A 21,191-nucleotide genomic window follows, 5' to 3' on the forward strand; every position below is an offset into this window, starting at 1 on the left:
ACACCTTGCCACCTCTGGCTGGGGCAGGGGCAGGAATCCAGGTGAGTCATTTCTTCTAACCATTACCCAGCCTTCTGACCTTCCATGGGGACATCACTGGAACATTGTGGGCTATCAAGTCCAGTTATTGCTTCAGGGCCAGCCATACTGATCGTACTAATCATAGACATCTGATAATGAATCCATAATAATATACATATTTCTATATATTAAGATATATACACTGTGAAAGTCCACAGGGGATCACCTTGGGCCACAGGGCTCTTACTGGCATGGCCCCTTTAAGAAGGTCCCAATCCACTTCTGTAGGAATCAGGGCAACCTCCCACGGCCCTACCAGGAGATGGATGGGGCAAGGGATAGCTGAGAATGCCTGAGGCTAAAGAAGATTTCCTGAAGCAGCTGAGCATGAATAGCCCAGAACTAGCAGCCAAGGGGGAGGTGTTTTTTCTGGAGAAGAAGTTGAGACGTGGGGAGTTGCTGACATTAGAAGCTTATGAAGCTGCTGCTTCTGCAAACTGGAAGGTACAGAGAGCTGGGAAAAGAGGCTGCCCTGACTCCCCCAAACCTCAGGATATGGCTGGACTGGCTGGATATGGCTAGACTGACCCACTGGGAGGGAACAGAGAGGATTCTGCAAAAGGGATAGCCCTAGTTCCCCTGGACCTATCCCTACCCAAGCTCCCTACCCCTGAGAAAGGGGCTACTGGAAAGCTACTGGACCTGGAAGGGCTGCACTGCCTAGTTCCTCCTGGCCAAGGATCCTAGAGATGGGCATAATTTGCAGGTTCTACAGCAATGGCCACTAACAAGAAATCTGGAAAAAGGCAAGTACAAACAGAAGGCTTTGAAAAAGACTTCTTGTTGTGATTCTGGGTGTGGGGATTTAGTCTTGTGGCACTGGGGAGAAGAGAGTGAGATTCTATGATGAGGATGAAGGCTTCAATAAACTCAAATATACTCTATTCTGGTTGGTTGTAGTGGTAACTGGGACTTGGGTGGGCCTAAACCACCCCAAGGTGCTTTCAATGTGCCCCTCCCTCAGGATGCAACCATATACACACAACCTACCTTTTTCACTCCAGTTCTGTGCAGATAAGTTTAGGTAAAATTTCAGCACACCTCACTCACACTAATTGAGATTGCATCTTCACAGGGACCTATGAGTGCACACCAGAATGTGCATAGGTGCCATTACACAGGATTTATGCCCTGCAACAATAGAGGCAGCCTTCATAAATTTAGTTGTACATACATAGACCCTTGTGCAGATGTAACCTTGAATGCATGGATGGCAGATGTGCCAGTAAGTGTGATCTGACCCTACATGTAGACTACCTAAATTGGTCATCTGCACAGGGCTCCTGTTACTTAGACAAATGGATGTACATCTGTTATTAGTTGAATTTTTTAATGGCTTCTGCCATGAGAAGTACATCCAGTCTTAGATCAGCAGAGTAAATTGCTGAAAATGTTAACAATGGTGCGTGAATGATACTGGATACTGTTATTATTATTATTATTTATTAAATTTTGATAGCACCCTTCCTCCCCGTAGGAATCCAGGGTGGCAAACAAATGACAAAACGCTAAAAGAACTCAAAACATCTTCAAAACTTGCTTAGCAACCCTCTAAATTTTAATGGCGATACACAAAACAATCAGAGAGAATCAAGAGTTCAAAGTGTAAAACAAGAGGAGAAAAAATTCAGACCCCTGTTGGACTTTTCTCTGTCAGAGTTCTCATTTGTTTAAATTAATTAAAAATCACCCATGTTCACAAACTACCTGACCTTGCCTCATACTTGCCTCATACTCTGACCTTTATCTTCTGCAGTTTAAAAGTTTAAAAAATGCCTAGCTGATTTTTAATTAATTTCAAAAATTTAGCATTGAAGTCAATGATAAGCACGGGCATGCTCAGTAAGAACCAACTGTCAGCGTTCTAAAAGGCAGATTCACAGCTGGTGGGCTTGGCTAATCAGGTGGCCACACCCACGCTAGACCTTTATTTCACCTTAGACAGGCCTGGCTTCGCTCAAAGAATCCTGGGAAGTGTAATTTGTGAAGGATGCTAAGAGGAGACTATTCCACTGACAGAGCTCCAGTGGCCAGAGTAGTTTAGCAGTGACCTGCTCTGATTGAAGCTCTGTGAGGGGAACAAGGCATCTCCTAGCAACTCTTAGCACCCTTCACTAACTACATTTCCCAGGATTCTTTGGGGGGAGCCATGACTGTCTAAAGTGGAATAAAGGTCAGGTGTGGATGTGGCCAATGACAGCTTTGGTTTAAATTTGGGTGGGAGACTACATGTGCCTGCTGTAGAATGAAAAGGTGGGGGAAAGCCTGAAAAAGAATGATACTGTTCACAATGTTTTTGTTTTGGAAAGGAAAGGGGCTTTCCCCCTGCCCAGTGCCCACCCACTCAATCTCCTCCACTCCTTTGTCTTCTTTCTTCCCCCTCCTTCCTTCCCCTACTCCTCCCCCAGGACAGTTTCACCTATCCTAAGCATGATTGCACAGGAGTAAATCCCACTGAACTCAAAAAGCATGTGAATGATCAAACCTGCCCTTCCCTCCTCCTCACTCTTACCCCCCTTCCTTTGCCCCTCCCCCCTCCCCCCCTCCCCCCCTCCCCCCTCCCTCCTCTGTTCCCCCCTGCCCTCCTCCTCCCCCATGGTCAGTTTTACCTATCTTATGCATGATTGCATGGGAGTAAATCCCACTGAACTCAATAAGCATGCAAATGATCAAACCTGTCCTCCTCCCCTCCCCCTCCCCCCCTCCCCATTCTCTGTGGTCAGTTTCACCTATCCTAAGCATGATTTCATTCTTAAACCACAAGGTTTTTGCCTATTAGTGAATAAGTTTTCTACTTAAAAGGCTTGTTGAAAGAGGAAGGTCTTTAGCTGGCACTGAAAAGATAACAGGGATGGTACCTGCCTAATATTTAAGGAGAGGGAATTCTAAAGCGTTGGTGCCACTACAATAAAAGTCTGCTTCCTAAGTTGTGCAAAACGAACCTCCTGATAAGATGGTATCTGCAGGAGGCCTTCACCTGCAGAGCATAGTGACCGACTGGGTATATAGGGAGTAAGACAATATTTCAGGTATCCTGGTCCCAAGCTGTATAGGGCTTTGTACACCAAAACCAGTATCTTGAACTTGACCTGGTAGCTAATGGGTCCGTTAGTGTAATTCTTTCAGCAGCAGGGTCACATATTGACAATACCCTGCCTCAGTGAGCAGACAAGCTGCCACATTTTGCACAGGTGCACCTTCCAGACCAATCTCACGGGTAGCCCCACATAAAGCACATTACAGTAATCCAGCCTGGAGGTTACCAGTGTATGGACAATAGTGGTTAGGCTATCCCAGTCCAGAAACAGCCACAGCTGTCTTACCAGCTGAAGCTGGTAAATCTGCTAACTAGATTTTGAACTATCTTCAGCAATCCTTAATTATAGGTTCTCTCTCACACTCTGTATGTATGTGTGCATGTATATATAATACACACATACGTACATATGCATTTCCTATGATACTTATGTGAGGGTGAGTGGGAAAGTGTGGGTAGGATGCACCACCATGACTGACTTAACACAAAGAAAAAATAAATAAGAATCTCAGCAGTCTAGCTGGTTTGGGACATTTCAAAACCGCAGCCTCTTAAATGGAAGATCTCCAATTAGCCCCGAACAAATTCAAAGCGCACAAGCTTGTGTGTGAAACAAGCAGTTGTTGGCACGCAACCGTTCTCAAGGTTGTGCTTCCTTTGCTTTTTCCTGAGATTTGGCGCAGGCGAGGGAAAGGGTCGGAGTCACATGGATACAAAGCTTTTGATTAATGTCCAAGCGCTGCTGCTGCAAGCCTCCACATCTCCTCAGTCATACAAAGAGAGCCGAGAGCCGGTGACCACTCACTTCCTTCAGGCTCGGTCCCTCTTCCTTACTGGAAAAGGGCACTTTAGAAAGAGAAGGGGGGATGGTTAAGCGGCTTCTCTTCTCACTTCTTCACCACGGGCATCGTGAGGGGAGCTTCAAGCGCTTGCGAGCTTCGGAGGTCCAGCCCGCTATGGAACTCTTTTGTTGTCTCTTCTGAAAGTTGGTGGAGGGACACCACCCCCCCGAGGCATTTCCCCGCCTTTTCTCTTGCTGGCCGCCTCACAAAACAGGAGAGGGAACCGAGGAAAAGTTTCAAGGGCGCTTCTTTGCGGGGACAGGGGTGGCGGTGGAAAGAAACAATGACAGAAGAAAGCAAAGGGGAAGGCAAAGGAGAAAGCGGGAAAGACCTGGAGAAGCAGCTGCGGCTCAGGGTGTGCGTTTTGAACGAGCTGCTGAAGACGGAGCGTGACTATGTGGGCACTTTGGAGTTTTTGGTGTCGGTGAGTTGCCTGCCGCCCCCCGCCCTCGATACTTATGCCTTGCGTTGGGCGCTTCAGAAGCCTTGTGCTTACTTGTTGTGCACAAACCACCAGCCTGCCTTCTTCCTCCCCCACTCGTCCCTTGCCAAGTCTGCCAGCTGAGGGGAGGGAGGGGAATGCTAGGAAGGAACGAAATCTTTGGGGAACCAATGCGAAAGTAAAATACAGGAGTTAGAATTTGTCTCTGGGAAGGAGACACAGTCCTTGAGATCATTTGCTAAGCAAAGTGGTACCTTGGATGAGAAAGGGGGGCGTTCTTGCGGCATGAACTTTCCTCAGTTCACTTGTAGCATGCAAGATGATAAACCTAACACTTCAAGCAAACACATCATAGCTTCGAAACCGCTGCTTCCCCTATCAAATAAGTTATCTGGGCAAAGACATTGAAAAGTAGTGAATGATGATTGTTCAAGCAAATATACCTGAGGCAGTGTTTGGGGGATATTAACATTTGAAGTTTAGAGTTTCAGTTCCTATGGCGCCACAGTCTTCTGGCAGGGGGTAACAGAAAAAGAAAGGGGGGGCACTTGATTCACAGCAGCTGTTCAGTATTAAAGCCACATGTAGCATTTGCCCCTTTCTTCCCACCCCATGCTTTGACCTCCTCCTGTTCAAGATCTTGTTTTGGTGGTAAGCTGATGACTGATGACTGGAATGGCTATGAATTGCTTTATTAAAAGAAAACAATACGCCTAACAATAAAGGTAACACATATTTTATATAGCACCACTCAGTTGTCAGCACAATGCTTGTTTTACTAGAATTGAGAAGAACTTTCTTGAAAAAACAAAGGTAGAACTTCCTGTGCAGGATGATAACCCAAATGTCTGTACATTACCTTCAGGCCTCATTTTTTTCGCATTTATCAGCAGCATCACTTAAGAAGCTTTCAGCATAAACAAATCTCAAGTTGTCTGCTTAATTTTGTGAAGTGCCTGACATAATACCCTTCATATTTCTCTCTCCTCTGCCCCCCACCCCAGCATCCCATCCTGTATGATGGGGAACTTTTTCAAACAGCAAACTTCCTGCTTAGTTTTTTGAGATCTGTGAACTTTCTGCTTATTATCATGCAAGAGAAAATTCTCAGCTTGGCTTTTGACAGAAAGACCAACAGCAGAGATGCTGAAGTAAAACATGTTTTACAGAGTAATGTACTATACAATTTTGTCATTTAACTTCTGTTTTACACAGAAGGTGTTTTAAGGTGTTTTTGTTTTTGCTCTCAGGCTGATGCACCTGGAATTTGGTTTTAAAAATCGATAAGCCCTGAGTTTTAAGAGATCTTGTTTTAACTATATTTTAACAGCACTTGTCATTCCTGATGACTGAAGCTGTTAAGGCAAATCTTACATCCTAGTTCTGTCTGCGGAGGATGGTGGTGATACAGTCTGTGGGATTAAGAAAATTCAAGTTTCATTTAACATCTGTGAATATTTTGGTATGTGCAAACTAACTAGAGTTTCAAGGTTTCAACTTTCAACTAATGCTCTGGTAAAGTATGTAAAGCCTATTGATTCCAGTGGCACTATCATGCATGTAAGTTTGTCCAGGGGCAGGGCCCCAATGTGAGTGAACTATGCGTATGTGGAGGGACAATAGCTCGATGGTAGAGCACAGGCTTTGCATGCAGAAGGTCCCAGTTTTAATCCCTGTTAAAAGAAAGAAAGACAAGAGACTAGGTAGCAGGTGATGTGAGTGATGCAATAGCACCCTCCCACTTGTGTGATCTCCAGTTACTGGTATTCAGAGGCATACTGCCTTTGATACTGGAACTATCATGACTAGTAGCCATTGATAGCCTTACTCTTCATTATCCTTATCCTCTTAAAAACCATCAAAGTTGGTGGCCATCACCACATCTTGTGGTGTGAATTCCATAGTTTATGCATTGTGGAAGTTCTTCCTTTGGGCTGTCCTTGATTTTCCACTCTTCAGCTTTGTTGGATGACCATGAGTTCTAGGATTATTAGGGAGGGAGAAAAACTGTATAGCATGCATCATTTTATACACCATTATAATGTATATAAAAATATCTAAAACATTTTCTCTTTTCCTCATAGGAAGGTGCTCCTTCACTTTCATCATTTTAGTTGCCCTTTTCTACACATTTTCCATCTCTGCAATATCCTTTGTGAGGTGCAGTGACCAGAACTGTACACAATATTTCAAGTGTGGTCACACTATGGATTTGTATAAATGTGTAAAACAATTGGTAAAAATTGGAGATTTTTATTGAAGTGGAGAATGAACTCTGGGGAGACCTTAGAGAAATTATTTTATATACTATCAACTGTTGTTGATTTCTCTGTGGATCAACAACATAAAAGGAACTTTGGTTCCCTAAAGCTTCCATCAGTACAACAGATGACACACTGTCCATTACTAGAAGCTGAAAACCATTTTATTCTTTAGGATCAACTTCAAAAATTTTAAGCCAGTCAATAACTGTATAGCATGATCCAGACAATGGCAATGACATTTCAGCTGTTTTAAAGCTAGGGACCACAGAGAGTTTGCTAAGTAATGGGTATGCAATCCAAAAGTAAGTCAGTAGTCAAGCAGGATCCATGCAAAGGATCAGTGATCACACTCACACAAACAGATAGTTTGGTCTGATGTCATAGTCAAAAGTTACGTGAAACATGACAAACTAGGGAAAGTTCAGAGGCAGGAAACTGGGGAGGAATCAAAAACCTAAACAGCAAATCCGTCTTGGATACTTTCCCTAAAAGTAGGAAAGCTGATAAGACCTCTTTCTCTCTACATACATTTGCACCACTCATTTATTTTCCAGGAAGAGGAGAAATAAGCTATTCCTCTGTTTCTATTCATCTACAAGTTTTGTTGCTTCTCTTTTGTGGATGAGACCATACCTGCAAAGAGAAGAACTGTGCTCATAAGCAACAATCCCAGACTAGGATGCTCACTCATAAGCAGATCTATGGAACTGGAGCTTTCCCAACCACCTGATTTGTCCTGCTACTATATCCTGTTGCAGAAACACTTCACTGAGGGCAGGGTTATTATCTTAAAAGAAATGTCACATATGAATTAGGACCTCCTGGTTTTGAACCAGGGGCTCTGCTAGCTGCTGAACAAAAATATAGGAATTAACTGTTCACCTTTCTCCACCTCTAGTTCTATGATGGCCTTATATATTTCTGTTTTAAACCTAGCTTCTTGTCAAAGGAACTATTCTCACATGCCACCTAGCCCTTCCTTTGCTACTATGTTTTCCTCCCTTGCAGAACTTCATGCACTTTCATCATGGACCCATTCTGCCCTATTTAATTCCTTTATTTTCACTTTTGTTCCTTCACATCCAAACTCTTTCCTCAGAATGAAATTCTGATTCCAGTCTTGGCTTGGACAATGTAATTTGGACAAATTATGCTGTGTGTTGCCTGGTTCAGTCACCACTCTATACTGATCCTCCAGATTGCAACTGAACTTTGGCCACTGACTTCACCACAGGCCAAGCTCTTTCAGAGCATCTTGTGCTGTAATGCTAAAGCAAAGACAGTGCTCTTAAATTAATATACCAGAGGTAATTAAGGCTCTTCAAAGCAAAGTCTTGCTTCTATTGAAAAGCTGAAAGCATGAAAACATCAACACAGTCCAGTCCCTAGACTCAGTAAACAGGAAATAAAAATAAAGTAAACATTCAGGTCTTAGCCCTAAAAGTTGAAAATGCTCATCCAAGATTTATAGTCGGATCTGTAATATGTATCTAAAGTAAAGATAAAGAGTTCACATTAACTGGAGGACGTTCTAGAGGAATAGCTGTGTAGTCTGTTTCAGAAAAACATTCTTGTGCTATCTTAAAGACTAATATGTGCATTGTTATACCCAGTTGGCAGATACTGTATATCTATCCATCTATCTATATATAATCTGTCTTAGATTGTACAAACCAGATCTTCTCTCATTCCACTTCACCTAAAAAATCGCTACTGCAGGTCTATTTTACGAATCCTGCCAGGGAGCTGTATAAAACCTTAGTAAACCTGCTGCTATTAACAATGTGGACATTTAAAACAAGGATTCAGCAGACAATAGTTCATGCATCTTATAAAGTGGGCTGTAAACAGATTTTTTGTGATATAAACCTCATAATCGTTAAGGCTCTGTTTGTCTTGCTAACTGGGCAAACCTGCTTTTCTTATTCAAATTTTATCTCTGTATTCAGTTTTTTATCTCTCTTATTCTAGACTCAAAATTGTATAACCTACAAAATAGAGGATATTACACTGAAGCATGTCCTTCTTGTCCCAGTAGTTCAACCACTGAACCCTTTTTTAAAATTTACTTAGTAATCCCTTACTTTAAAATATATGTAGGAGAAGGTAATGCAGATGTTTGTTTTTTTAAAAATAATAAAATATACATCAAGAACAAAAAGTAACCAAAAATAGCAAAAACAAGATTTTGCATTGTCAAGAAAATAAGGCATGAGGACAATTAAGGAGAAAGGAAATAAGTAAACACTGAGAGATAAAACTAAAAATCATATAAGGAAGATAAAAATCCAATAGTCCCTGACCACAAGAAAAAAACAAAAGAAACCCCACAAACATGGTCTGTAAATATCGCCATACAAAGTCTCAATTAGTAGGAAGCAGGTTTTCCTGAGGACAATCAGAAATGTAAGTTATGAAAGTCAACCATATAGCAGGAAAGTCCTGTAGTTGTGCATCTCCTCATGATATGTGAGTTTTTCTGAAAGGGTGATGTGCAGCACCTTTCAAAACCAGTTATCCATGGTAATGTTGGCGGCATCCTTCCAGCCCTGAACTACCACATGTCTTGCAGCTACTAACAAATAAAACACTAATGTTTTTTAGAATAAGAGTAGAATAGGCACCTTTAAATACTGACAAGAGACAAAGGGTTGGATGGGGATGGATTATTTGGCCAGTAATAGTACATATTTACCTCAGTCCAGAACTGATTAACTTGAGGGCAGGCCCACCATAAATGCCATTAAGTCCCTAATTTTGTCATGGCAACTGTTTTTGCCAGCAGTTCTTTAATTATAGATTTGCAGTATCTTACCTAAATTGTTTTTACTGCAACTAATCAGTTTGTAAAAATGTTGATATTGGACAAGGACACAATCCTTCAAGTGTCCTGCCATCTCCGTGTGTATCATTTCTGGTTCAAAAAGCAGTCTATAGTCATTACTTACAATGCAAATGAACCCCAGCTAGTAAGGAAATTATATACTTTGATGCTATACTCTGTTTTAATGAATTTGAGATATGCAGCTCTCATATATATAAAGAAATGAAATTAGGACCTACAGAAGGAATTCAGCCTGAAGTGTGGAATTACATATGTATCAAGGATAGTCAGCTCAGTATAATAGTATTGTACTAAAACTATGAAGATCTGAATACAAATTCCCACTCAGTGAATAAAGCTCACTGATCTTTAATCAGTATCGCTTGGCCTCCCCTATGTCACAAGGTTATTGTGAGAATAAAATGCAGGGTGGGGGAAGAACTATGTATGCTGTCTGGAGCTTCTTGTTTTAGATAATTAATAGATGCATGACCCAGAGGTAGCCCTTGAATTTAAATATGCCACAGTCTCACCTGAATTTCTTGAAGAGGAGAACAGCAGAGGACTCCCCACCCATTTCATATAGATCTTGAACTGTGCAGGAGACAAAATTGGATCCTGCAGAACTGAAGTCTGCTGACAAACAAATATTTGGCTCTCTATGCTTAACATTAAGTTTGGGTTCACTCTTTTAAATCCTGCTGTCCCACTTTATGCTTTTGGTTTAGATTTGTAGCCCACTTTTCCTCTAGGGACTTTTTGTTTTGCAGTGTCTGGGTTGCAACTTAATGAGAGTTCTCATATATATTTTTAAATCAGGTTTTTGTTTAATATACTTAGATTTTTATAGCCTATCGTCATCTGAGGGCTGAGGCAGAATTTAAGTTTATAATTTTAAATTTTAAATAAAAATGCTTTCTGTCAAGGTTTATGTTCTTATAATGTCACTTTAAGGATGAAATGAAGAAAAGCTCTTCCCTCTCCACACACCAGCTGCTCAGCTTGTCATTAAAAGAGCCTTAAGCTGCAACCCAAAGTTCTGGCAGTGAGACAGAAAGGAGCAGTGAATTTGCCACTTGCCCCAGCAAGGGTGGAAGGGGCAGATGGTTATTCTGTATTTTTCACTATTCCATATTATATTTGTTGAGACTACTGCACCTTCTCCATCATCCCAATGTTATTTAAACAGCGATGGAGAAGAATTTGGAAATGGAGGAATTAGGAATGTGAACTCCCTCAGTTCAGAATTCCATGCTACATTAGGAGCTGAGCCCAAATGCATTTGAATTTAGGCTTGGCTTGTAATGGTGTTTTCCTCTGCCTACTAGCCTGCCTTGCCTGTGAGTTTTTGCTTCTTCCCAAGCTAACTTACCTTTGTGTATTGGATTAGGAGTCATAGGAAACTACAACTCCAATGCAGAAAATGATGTTCCTGTGCATGCTTAGAAGTGTCCAGGCAACTTGAGGTTAAAGTCTTTATCTAGCAAGCCCATCCTAACTCTGCTGACACTAGGGTGAGAGGCCTTGTATCAAGTCCTCCCTAAAGACACTGCTGCTAGGTGAATAGGAAGGGTGGTGGGCAGGGTCCAAGGACTTGGGGAGCTTGCCCAGAAAGGGAGAGGGGATGAAAACAAGACATTCTGACTCTGTATGATGTGATCCAAACTTGAGAACTCGCTTCAGAAAAACACACAAATTATTTTCAACTAAAAACCAAGCTTAGTTTACTAAGCTCAGTTCCAGATCAAGGGGACAGTGTGGCTTTTACACCACTGTCTCCAGGTGTATGGTGTGGCTTTGGGGAATTTGCTCATCAGTAGATTTGAAAATAAAGAGCTCTCAGAAACTCCTGCCATTCTCTTCTTCTTCTGATGACCTGCACACAATTTTAGGTAGGAGGTTTGAGATGTGCCATTCAGGGATCCTAATTTACAGATCATAGCATTCAGCAGCAGTCTTCATGCACACTGCTGCATGGAAGGATCTGCATGCAGATCTGTGAAACAGATTGTCTGTGCTCGGTTGGGAACCTTGAGAAAGCACTCTAAGTTTAGCAGGGAAGGAAATCCTGAATGTTTAAGAAACATCTTGATAAGCAAAATACTATTTGTTTGCAACATTAATAATTAAGCAAGAATCATGCTTCCAAGGATGTCCATACAGCTGTACTTGTACTTTTTTTTACACAGAACCGCAGGACTCAATTAAAGTAATGCATTGTGTTTCTTGACCTGTCAAGTCTTTTCCCAGTATATGCCAGCAGAAGGTAACCAGAGAGCTAAATTTAGATTTCTTGCATGTAAGTTATGTTAGTTGTGTTCCATATCTCACTTGCAAACAGCCTGTATTTTATTCACTGAAAAAGTATTAATAAAATCTATAGCAATTTGTGACTTCATAATGGCTTACAAAACTGCATCATATGTTGTGGAAGTTTTTAAAGGGGAAGGACTTCAGCTGGCTGTGCTATTTGATAAGGCTGAGTGATTTCCTTTTCCTTTGCTAACACACCACTTGTATGGCTGATACATCATATTAAGTCAAAAGGAAGTTGAGACACAATTACCATAGAAAGTCAAAATCTCTTCCATTCACTTCCAGTTTTTGCTGGTTTTGTCTACTGTTTTACAAAGTGAGGAAAACTGTGAATGGTTACTTAGACACTCAGAATTAAATATCAGTAGCACCACCTGTGTTTTTTATCAGATAGAATGCTGATTTGTTTTGATGTCCATAGAAGAAAACAAAAGAAAATTAAATATATTTTATTTGCAGGGAAGTATGTTCGTGCTGGACATTGGGCTGTAGTTCAGCCACTAGCTGGTAAACATTAAAATGATCCAGACACTCAAGAAGACTGATTAATGAAGTATTTTTGTAAATAATTGGATATTATGATGCATCATAATATCCACATATTTCACACTGTCTTTTCATTTTATAAATTCCTCTTTTAAACACAAGTTGGAAGTCAGATTTCTTTGGTTTAATTTTTTCATTAGCCATTCAATAAGAAATAAGTGCTGGATTGAGTGAGAACTTGAAAGTAGTAAATAAAGCAATAAATGAACAACAGAAAGTTTCAAGTAGAAAGAGTTGTGAGACATACAGTATGTTTAGAACTTGTGTTATCTGACACAGAAAAAGCAGGGTACAGTGATTAATCTTTCAGTGTATTAGAATTAGAACATATAATTGAAGAGGTAAGGGAGAAAGCAAGTTAGGAGTTTGGATAAAAAAAATAAGACAAATGTATGAACCATGTTAAGTCTGTGACAATATTAGATGCAGGAAAAATGAACTTATGTGAAAGGGAAATCAATGCTCCTTCATACAGTTATAAAGGACAATACTCCTTAAACACAGTGACCCAATTCACACATAACATTAACCAAACCATGGGTTAGCATGAACAAGCAAATGTGATTTCCAGAGAGAAGATTACTGCTGCTTTGCTCCTCTTCTGGTCCTTCTGCTGTTGCACTACTGTGAGCTAAGTCATGGATTTAGTGTTATGTTCAGATCTGCTCCAGACAAATGATGAGTTGTAGCCAAGGTTTGTTGTACCAATTTGTGGTTTGTCTGAGGGTGACAAACCACGAGCCTGGGTTCAGATGTAATGCTAAGCCAAACCATTACTTACAGCGGCAGTAGGACTAGAGAAAGGCAACTGGCTGTGATCTTCTCTTCAGGAATCTACACATGAACCCACGAGTGATGTCCAATGATAGTCATACTCAGCGTAAGTCCACTGAAATACCGCCATAAGGTTGTTCTTAGCTTTGCTCTGCTTTTGGAACTGTCCTCCTACCCCCACCCCCACCATCAACAGTTATGGGTGCTTCTGAGATGTTTTTGCAGAAGCCATGCAGAAAGATCCATTTAGGCTTGGAAAACTGCCACAACTGTCTCACCCCACTATTGGCACAGCTTTGGGTCTCTTTGCTTTATTGGCTAGCAGAACTGAGCTGCATGCCTTGCCGGGGGGGGGGCTATTTTCAGATTCTGGGGTAATGCAAGATCCCCTTCTCCAAGTAATATGGACAGTATTATGCCAGGCAGATAAATACAGTTTATATCAGCTTAATTTAAGATGGTAATCTCACTTTGAAATTAATTTTTGAAATAGAATGGAAACTGGCACTTTCTTTCCTGGCAAAGTTTGACAAGTCATTCAAGTAAAACAGGTACAGATATATATCAGTTTAAATGAAATGTAGCAAAACCTACACTGCATGCACTTTCCAAACACACTTATAGTGGCTTACTGGAATTCTTAATAATGGAGCTGTTCAGTGTACTGAAATTTTTTACAAAGGAAAACAGATGCTCAATACATGTTTCATATAAACTGAGCATGATGCCCAGTAATTGATGAGCCAAATGAGCAAGCTGTTTCCATCTGGTCTGGTAACATGCCACCAAATAATTAAAAAAAATTCAAACTGTAAATTCTCGCAGGTGTACCTCATACATTTGTACATTCCTATTGCCGTAGGAAATCTCATTGCTCAATTAATAGTCATATTTTCATTACTCAATACAAAACTGTGCTAGCAAGATTGAGATCCCCTTCTCCAAGTAATATGGACAGGATTATGCCAGGCAGATAAGTACACTCCAATACTGTGTGCAAAACCAGTATCTGTCCCTATGAAGCCTGTGATATTTGAGCATGCTAACCTAGCTTTTTTAAAATGCGAAGAATCCATTAATGCTATAGTACACAAGTCAAACTCTTCACTTTCTTGAGATAAAATTTGAAACCCATATAAATGAGAGAGTCAGTATTTGTAGAAATCTCATATTTTCAGTTTTGAACTAAAGCGAAAATTTAGTCAGGCTTAAATTGGAGCAGATTTCTTTGTAGATGAACCTGTATGGCTTTTCATGCTATTTAACTGTTTCTAGTTATAGTCTTTATATCTGATCAGTAACTTCTTTGGACTGTGTAGCCTTGGGACTGCAAGCTAGCCACACACAGCCTTTTTGGAGCCAGGGCTTGTTACATCAATTGGATACAAAAGGAATTGGGAGAAGATAGCCACAAGGATATATTTATGGGTGATCAATAAGGGAGTCCCAGCATGAGAGAGTTCCAGCAACATTGAAACCCAACCCCAATGTTTCTCAAAGTGTTGATAAAAAGATAAGGAGCCAGGTGAGCTGAGCATATGTATAAGAAGAAAGTAACTACTACTTGCATATTAAAGCTAAATCAAGGGCATAGCCCATTAAGAATTCAGTTCTGAAGAGATAAATCTGTAGCAGCTCTCAGCTCTGCTATAGCAGAGGTGGGAGTAGTGATAGTGGGAGATTATATAATTTGGAATATATAGAGATGGATATATGATAGGCAAGTCATCATGCAGTCATCATGCCTGCATGGTACAAAGAGTGTGGACATTGTGTTCTATCAAGTTAGACTGATATTGTGAGGGAAAAGTCAGTGTTCATAAGCACATATTCACACCAACCACTTTGAGATATATAGTTATGAGGTTGTGAAAACAAAATGTTGGTTTCTAGGAAAGATGTTTGAATTACTACCTCCAAGATGGCATTGTCAGAAATGTCAGGATTTTAATGTGTGGATGAGATAGTGGTATAGGGAGATTAAGTTTACATTTATTTGGCAACGGGAAACAATTTTGAGATGAGAAAAGCCTGAACAAGAGATGCCGGCTCCATTTGATCTACAGTGGAACTAGACTGTGGGGAGTTATATTTAAAAAGTTTGCTGAACAACTTTTAATTGGGGAAAAGCAGACAAGCGTGGTATAGAAGACCTCATGGTAGGAATGCTTGAGATGGTGTTCAAAGTAGGGATAGTCTAGAAGTTGTTAGTGCATATTCAGAAACCAATGGCAGTTTTCCTTTGGTGAAGGGCCATAGGTCCGTGGTAAAGCATCTGCTCTGCATGCAGAAGGTCCCAGGCTCTCTGGCATATCGAAATAGCACAGGGAAAGACTCCTGCCTAGAGAGCAACTGCCAGTCTATGTTGGCAATACTGAACTAGGTGGTCACTGCCACAATATATGATGATGTATACCAATCCAATGCATACTTGCCTGGGAGTAAGTCCCATTGAACCCACTGGAGCTTACTTCTGAGTAGACATGGATTGCAGCTTCAGATGGCTTTAGCCATGGAGGTTAAATAGAACTTCCATGTTCAGAGGCAGTATTCCTCTAAATATCACTTGGTGAAAGACTTCATGCCCTGCTTGTGAGAACAGCCGGTCAGCTGCAATGGAAAAAAGACTGCTGACCTAAGTAGCCAATAGCTGCTCTAGCCAAACCTTGCTGTAAACATAGGGTTGTATTCAATGTAGCACTAAGCAGATTGTTCTGTCAGTGCAAGGATTTTTCCTTGTGCAATGGAACAATCTCCTTCTCTCCTCCCCATGTATGCCCCCTAAATCCGTTCTGGGTTTTCTGCCAATCTTCCACACCAGATTTGGGGATAGAGCAGGCCCTTGGGGGTGAGTGAGGAGGGGAAAATCCCATTGTGCTAGTGCTAATGTACCCGGGACATTAAGGAATATGGTGGGATAGAAATTTAGGTTGCAACCTGACACTTAATTCCCTGGGAGTAAGCCCCATTGAACTCAGTGGGTCTCGCTTCTAAGTAGACAGATGTAGGATTACACTGTTAGAAGAAGTAGTTCCATTAAATAATACGGACTCTAATCAGGACTCTGGCATCTCAGTTTCAATCCAAGCATCTAATGAAAATGGATTCCAGACCATTTATTAAGCTTTTTAGGTCTTGCCCCTGACATAGTGTCTGTAGCTTTAGCAGCTCATTTGTAGTGAGTTGTAGGAGCAGTGTTTCCTATGAAACTATGAAACAACTTGAAATCTGTTTGTTGCAGCTTGTAGAAGATTGGTGCCCTAGAGCTCTTAAAGCTACAGATAGTGTATCAAGGTTAAAGGCTAAGAACTTTGCATCTATGCTTGCTATATTTTTTTCATTCAAAGTACTACCAATAAAAGACTTGTGATTTTTAAAGTTATTGATCAACCTTCAAATGAATGTCCATATTTCCAAGAGTTCCCTCTGGGAAGTGAGATATCGAGTGTTCAGAATAATTTGTATTTTTCTTAGATTTCTTTATTGTTTGTGTTTTCCTTTCTCACTAGTCTGTGTGAAATGTTTGTTAAGAATAATGCCTGGAAATGGGTCATTTTACTCTACACAAGTGTGTTAATTTATTTCCATATACTATCATGATGTCTCCACAGGAAACAGTTTTTTGTATATTGAATGGACAATAGTGAATGTGGTTAGACTGATCTGAAAACAAGAGAAGGGATTTTTCCTATTTGTTCAGATATTTAGTGTTTGTGCCCTAAACTACTACTAGCATTTTCTTCAGACAGATCAACAAAGAAAAAACAATTTCCCTTTTATTTTTATTTGTTGCTTTGCTGGCACTTTCTGTTGGAAATACAACCATTTCACCAGCACATAGATGGATGTTTTTAGGAAAACAGACTGTCTATTTTAAAATAATGGATATTAATATAATAAGTGTTTCAGAAGCACTATATGAAACCCAAACAATTTCTCTATGTTATTTTATGAATAGTGAAGAAGTAGGCTACCACTGCAAAGAATAGTAGGCTTCCAAAACATCTTGGGGTGAATATTGGGCACAACAAATTGTTATAACAATAACAATCCTGCCCTTTCTCCAGTAGAAACCTAGGGAAGCAGAAAAACCCTAAAAATACTCTAAAAGATCTTAAAGACTTTAAAACATATTAAAACAAAACATCTTTTTTTAAAAGCTGTAAAAACATGTTAAAAAGCAATTCCAACACAGATGCAGACTAGGATAAGGTCTATACTTAAAAGGCTTCTTGAAAGAGAAAAGTCTTCACTAGGCACCGAAAAGATAATGGTGATGGTGCTTGTCTAATATTTAAGGGGAGGGAATTCCAAAGGGTAGGTGCAACTACACTAAAGGCCCACTTCCTATATTGTGCGAAACAGATCTCCTGATAAGATGGTATCTGTAGGAGGCTCTCACCTGCAGAGCGTAGTGATTGACTGGCTATATAAGAGGTAAGATGATCTTTCAGGTATCCTGCTCCCAAGCTGTCTAGGGCTTTGTACTCCCAAATCAGTACCTTGAACCTAGCATGGTAGCTAAAGGAAGCAGTGCAATTCTTTCAGCAGCAGGGTGACATGTTGGCAATACCGTGCCCCAGTGAGCAGTCATGTTGCAGCATTTTGCACCAGTTGCAGCTTCCGGACCAACCTCAAGGGCAGCCCCACATAGAGCGCATTATAGTAATCCAACCTGGAGGTTACTCATTCATTGGCGATCACTCGTGGCTGAGTAAGATTGTCTTCCAAGATAAGGTCTTTAACAGTGGGTCCGTAAGTGACTGTAGAGGCCAATTCTGGATCCACACAGACTCCCACAGTGAGATGGAAGATGGTTGCAATGAGGATTTGTTTGACGTGCCTTCCACTTAGCTCATTTATCCAGTTCACCCTGTATTCGTGCTTCTTCAAAGTCCACAGCACCTTTGATAATAGCCAACCTCCATTTGGGACGTTCATGGGCCAAGACTTCCCAGTTGTTAATATTCAGGTTACATTTTTTTAGATTTGAGTTAAGAACATCTTTAAACCTCTTTTGCTGTCCACTGATGTTCCATTTTCCATCCTTAAGTTGGGAGTGAAGTAGCTGCTTTGGAAGACAGTGCTTTGGAAGACAGTGATTAGGCATTCGAACAACATGGCTCATCCAGTGAAGTTGATGTTGAAGGATCATTGTTTCAACACTGGTAGTCTTTGCTTCTTCCAAAACACTGACATTAGTTTGTCTGTCTTCCCAAGTATTTTGCAAAATTTTCCAGAGGCAGCGTTGGTGGAATCTTTCAAGAAGTTGGGAGTGGCATTTATAAATGGCCTGTGTTTCACAGGCATACAGTAAGGTCAGTAGTACAATGGCTTTGTAAACAAGCATTTTGGTCTTCCTGCGATTATTCCGATCCTGGAACACTCTACGCTTCATTTGGGAGAATGCGGCACTCGCAGAGCTCAGACGATGTTGAATTTCAGCATTGATGTCAGCTTTTACAGAGAGATGGCTGCCGAGATAGGGGAAGTGATCAACATTCTCCAACTTCACAGCATTAAGCTGGATTGATGGTGCTACATAGGCACTAGTTTGCACCTGTTGATGAAGCACTTTGGGTTTTTTAATATTAAGTGAGAGCCCAAGCTTTCCATATGCTTCTGCGAAGACATTTAGGATAGTTTGAAGATCTTTCTCTGAATGTGCAGAGCCTACATTATCATCGGCATAATGAAGTTCAACGACAGAGGTTGACATTACCTTACTTTTTGCTTTCAGCCTACTGAGAGTAAAAAGTTTTCCATTTGTTCGATATATGATTTCCACACCAGTAGGAAGTTTCCCCTCAATTAGGTGTAGAATCATAGCAATGAAGATAGCAAATAAGGTAGGAGCAATGACGCATCCCTGTTTTACACCTGATCCAACTCTGAATGGATCACTCTGAAAGCCTTTGTTGTCCAAAATTGTTGCTGTCATGTTGTCATGAAGGAGTCGCAAAATATTCACAAATTTATCAGGGCATCCAGTTTTCAGAAGGATGGTCCAGAGAGCGGTTCGATTCACAGTGTCAAAGACCTTAGTCAGATCAATAAACGCCACATATAAAGGTCGATTTGCTCCCGGCATTTTTCTTGAAGCTGTTGTGCAGTGAAAATCATGTTCACTGTCCCCCTGGAAGGGCGGAAACCATTTTGAGATTTGGGGAGGACATCCTCTGAGATCGGCAGGAGGCGATTTACGAGGATCCTTGCAAGGATTTTACCTGCAGTACCGCTCTAACAGTTAGGAAGTTTTTTCCTGATGCTAAATCAAAATCTGACTTCCTGTAACTTTCCCATTATTCTATGTCCTGGACTCTGGGATAACTGAGAAGAGATCCTGGCCCTCCTGTGTGTGACAACCTTTCAAGTATTTAAAGAGTGCTATCATATCTCCCCTCAGTCTTCTGTTCTCAACATGCCCAGTTCTTTCAGTCTCTCTTCGTAGGCCTTTGTTTCCAGCTCCCTCATTGCCCTCCTTTGAACCTGTTCCAGTTTGTCTATATCCTTCTTAAAGTGTGGTGTCCAGAACTTGATGCAGTACTAAAGATGAGGCCTGGAAGTGGAAGTGGACTGCCTTCAAGTCAATCCCGACTGATGGCGACCCTATGAATAGAGTTTTCATGGTAAGCGGGGGTTTACCATTGCCTTCCTCTGAGGCTGAGAGGCAGTGACTGGCCCAAGGTCATCCAGTGAGCTTCATGGCTGTGTGGGGATTCGAACCCTGGTCTCCCAGGTTGTAGTCCAACACCTTAACCACTACACCACACTGGCTCTCTCACACTGGCTAAGATGAGGCCTAACCAGTGCCAAATAGATGGGAACTAGTATTTCACATGATTTGGAAACTATACTTCTGTTAATGCATCTAAAATAGCATTTGCCTTTTTTGCAGCCACATTGCACTGTTGGCTCATATTCAGCTTATGATCAACAAGAATCCCAAGATCCTTCTCAGTACTCAGTAGTATTGCTGAGCCAAGTATTCCCCATCTTATAACTGTGTACTTGATTTCTTTATCCTAGGTGTAGAACTTTACACATCTCTATTAAATTTCATTCTATTCTTTTCAGCCCAATGCACCAGCCTATCAAGATCACTTTGCTATCCCTCCCAATTTTGTATCACCTGCAAATTTGAAAAGCATTCCCAGCACCTCCTAATCAAATCAACTAGCTAATACTTAAAACAAGGCAAATTTCCATATAGAATATTAGTTTCAGTTGTTGGAGGGTGACAGTTTATGTGCACAAGTAGGGATATAACTACATGCTTCTATCCCTGCCATCTCTAGGTAGAGCTGTAAATGATATCTGTCTGAAACCAGTCAACACTGACAATACTGAGGTAGCTTGGCCTATGGGCTTGATTTGATATAAGGCAGCTTCCTATGTTCATATTTTCACAAAATGTTAAAACTGTACAAACATTTGTTTTCAGGATAACAAAATCAAATATGCAATTCACATTTGCTTATCATGTTATATTCTTTGTGGCCTTTGGACTTTGCAATGAACAAACTTAAACTCTGATCTTGTGATGGAATGAAAAACCCCCAAGATATTTAGATCAGAACTAAGCAGGGTTTTTAATGATTTAACTCAAGCAAGCGTAGATGAGACCAAGTAAATTCCATCTGACTTTCCAAGCTCAAAACATCCCAATTTCAATAGCTGTTTGTGTATAATTGTCAATATTTTTATTCTTTAGGTTTGTTCTCTGCCCCCTTGAAAAATCACCCCTTTTCCTGTTTTGTTAACCTTCAATGATTCCTTGCTCTCTAGATTCCAGTGTGTGTAATTACATAGCCTTTATCAGCCTACTAAATTATATCCCTTTTTATTCCAGAATTTTGAATACTTATATATTTATGAAAAGTAGTTCCACATTGCTTTTACCTTGATAACCTTAGTTTGCAGACACACTAGAAAAAATTGTAATTTGCAATATAATCATGAATTACATAAATTAACCCTAGGTTTGCTTCTATAGTTTTAAAATATTGCTTCTGAAAACAACACTTTGCCAGATCAATGCATGTCAAAGCTTACATTTGTTAAA

General features: G+C 40.6%; 1 protein-coding gene across 4 annotated transcripts in view; it reads left to right on the top strand.

The window, feature by feature from the left end:
* The first annotated feature begins 3,900 nt into the window (after nucleotides 1–3,900).
* The window catches only part of PREX2 (phosphatidylinositol-3,4,5-trisphosphate dependent Rac exchange factor 2), a 252,350-nt gene continuing 235,059 nt past the window's right edge, over nucleotides 3,901–21,191 (top strand). For all 4 annotated transcript variants that reach the window (XM_061600721.1, XM_061600748.1, XM_061600730.1 and 1 more), the window contains exon 1: nucleotides 3,901–4,384. In XM_061600721.1, the coding sequence (XP_061456705.1) occupies nucleotides 4,244–4,384 (141 nt within the window). In that variant the 5' untranslated portion in view covers nucleotides 3,901–4,243. The remainder of the gene's footprint in view (nucleotides 4,385–21,191) is intronic.

The sequence above is a fragment of the Rhineura floridana genome, chromosome 1 (assembly GCF_030035675.1).
Source record: "Rhineura floridana isolate rRhiFlo1 chromosome 1, rRhiFlo1.hap2, whole genome shotgun sequence".
Lineage (NCBI taxonomy): Eukaryota > Metazoa > Chordata > Lepidosauria > Squamata > Rhineuridae > Rhineura > Rhineura floridana.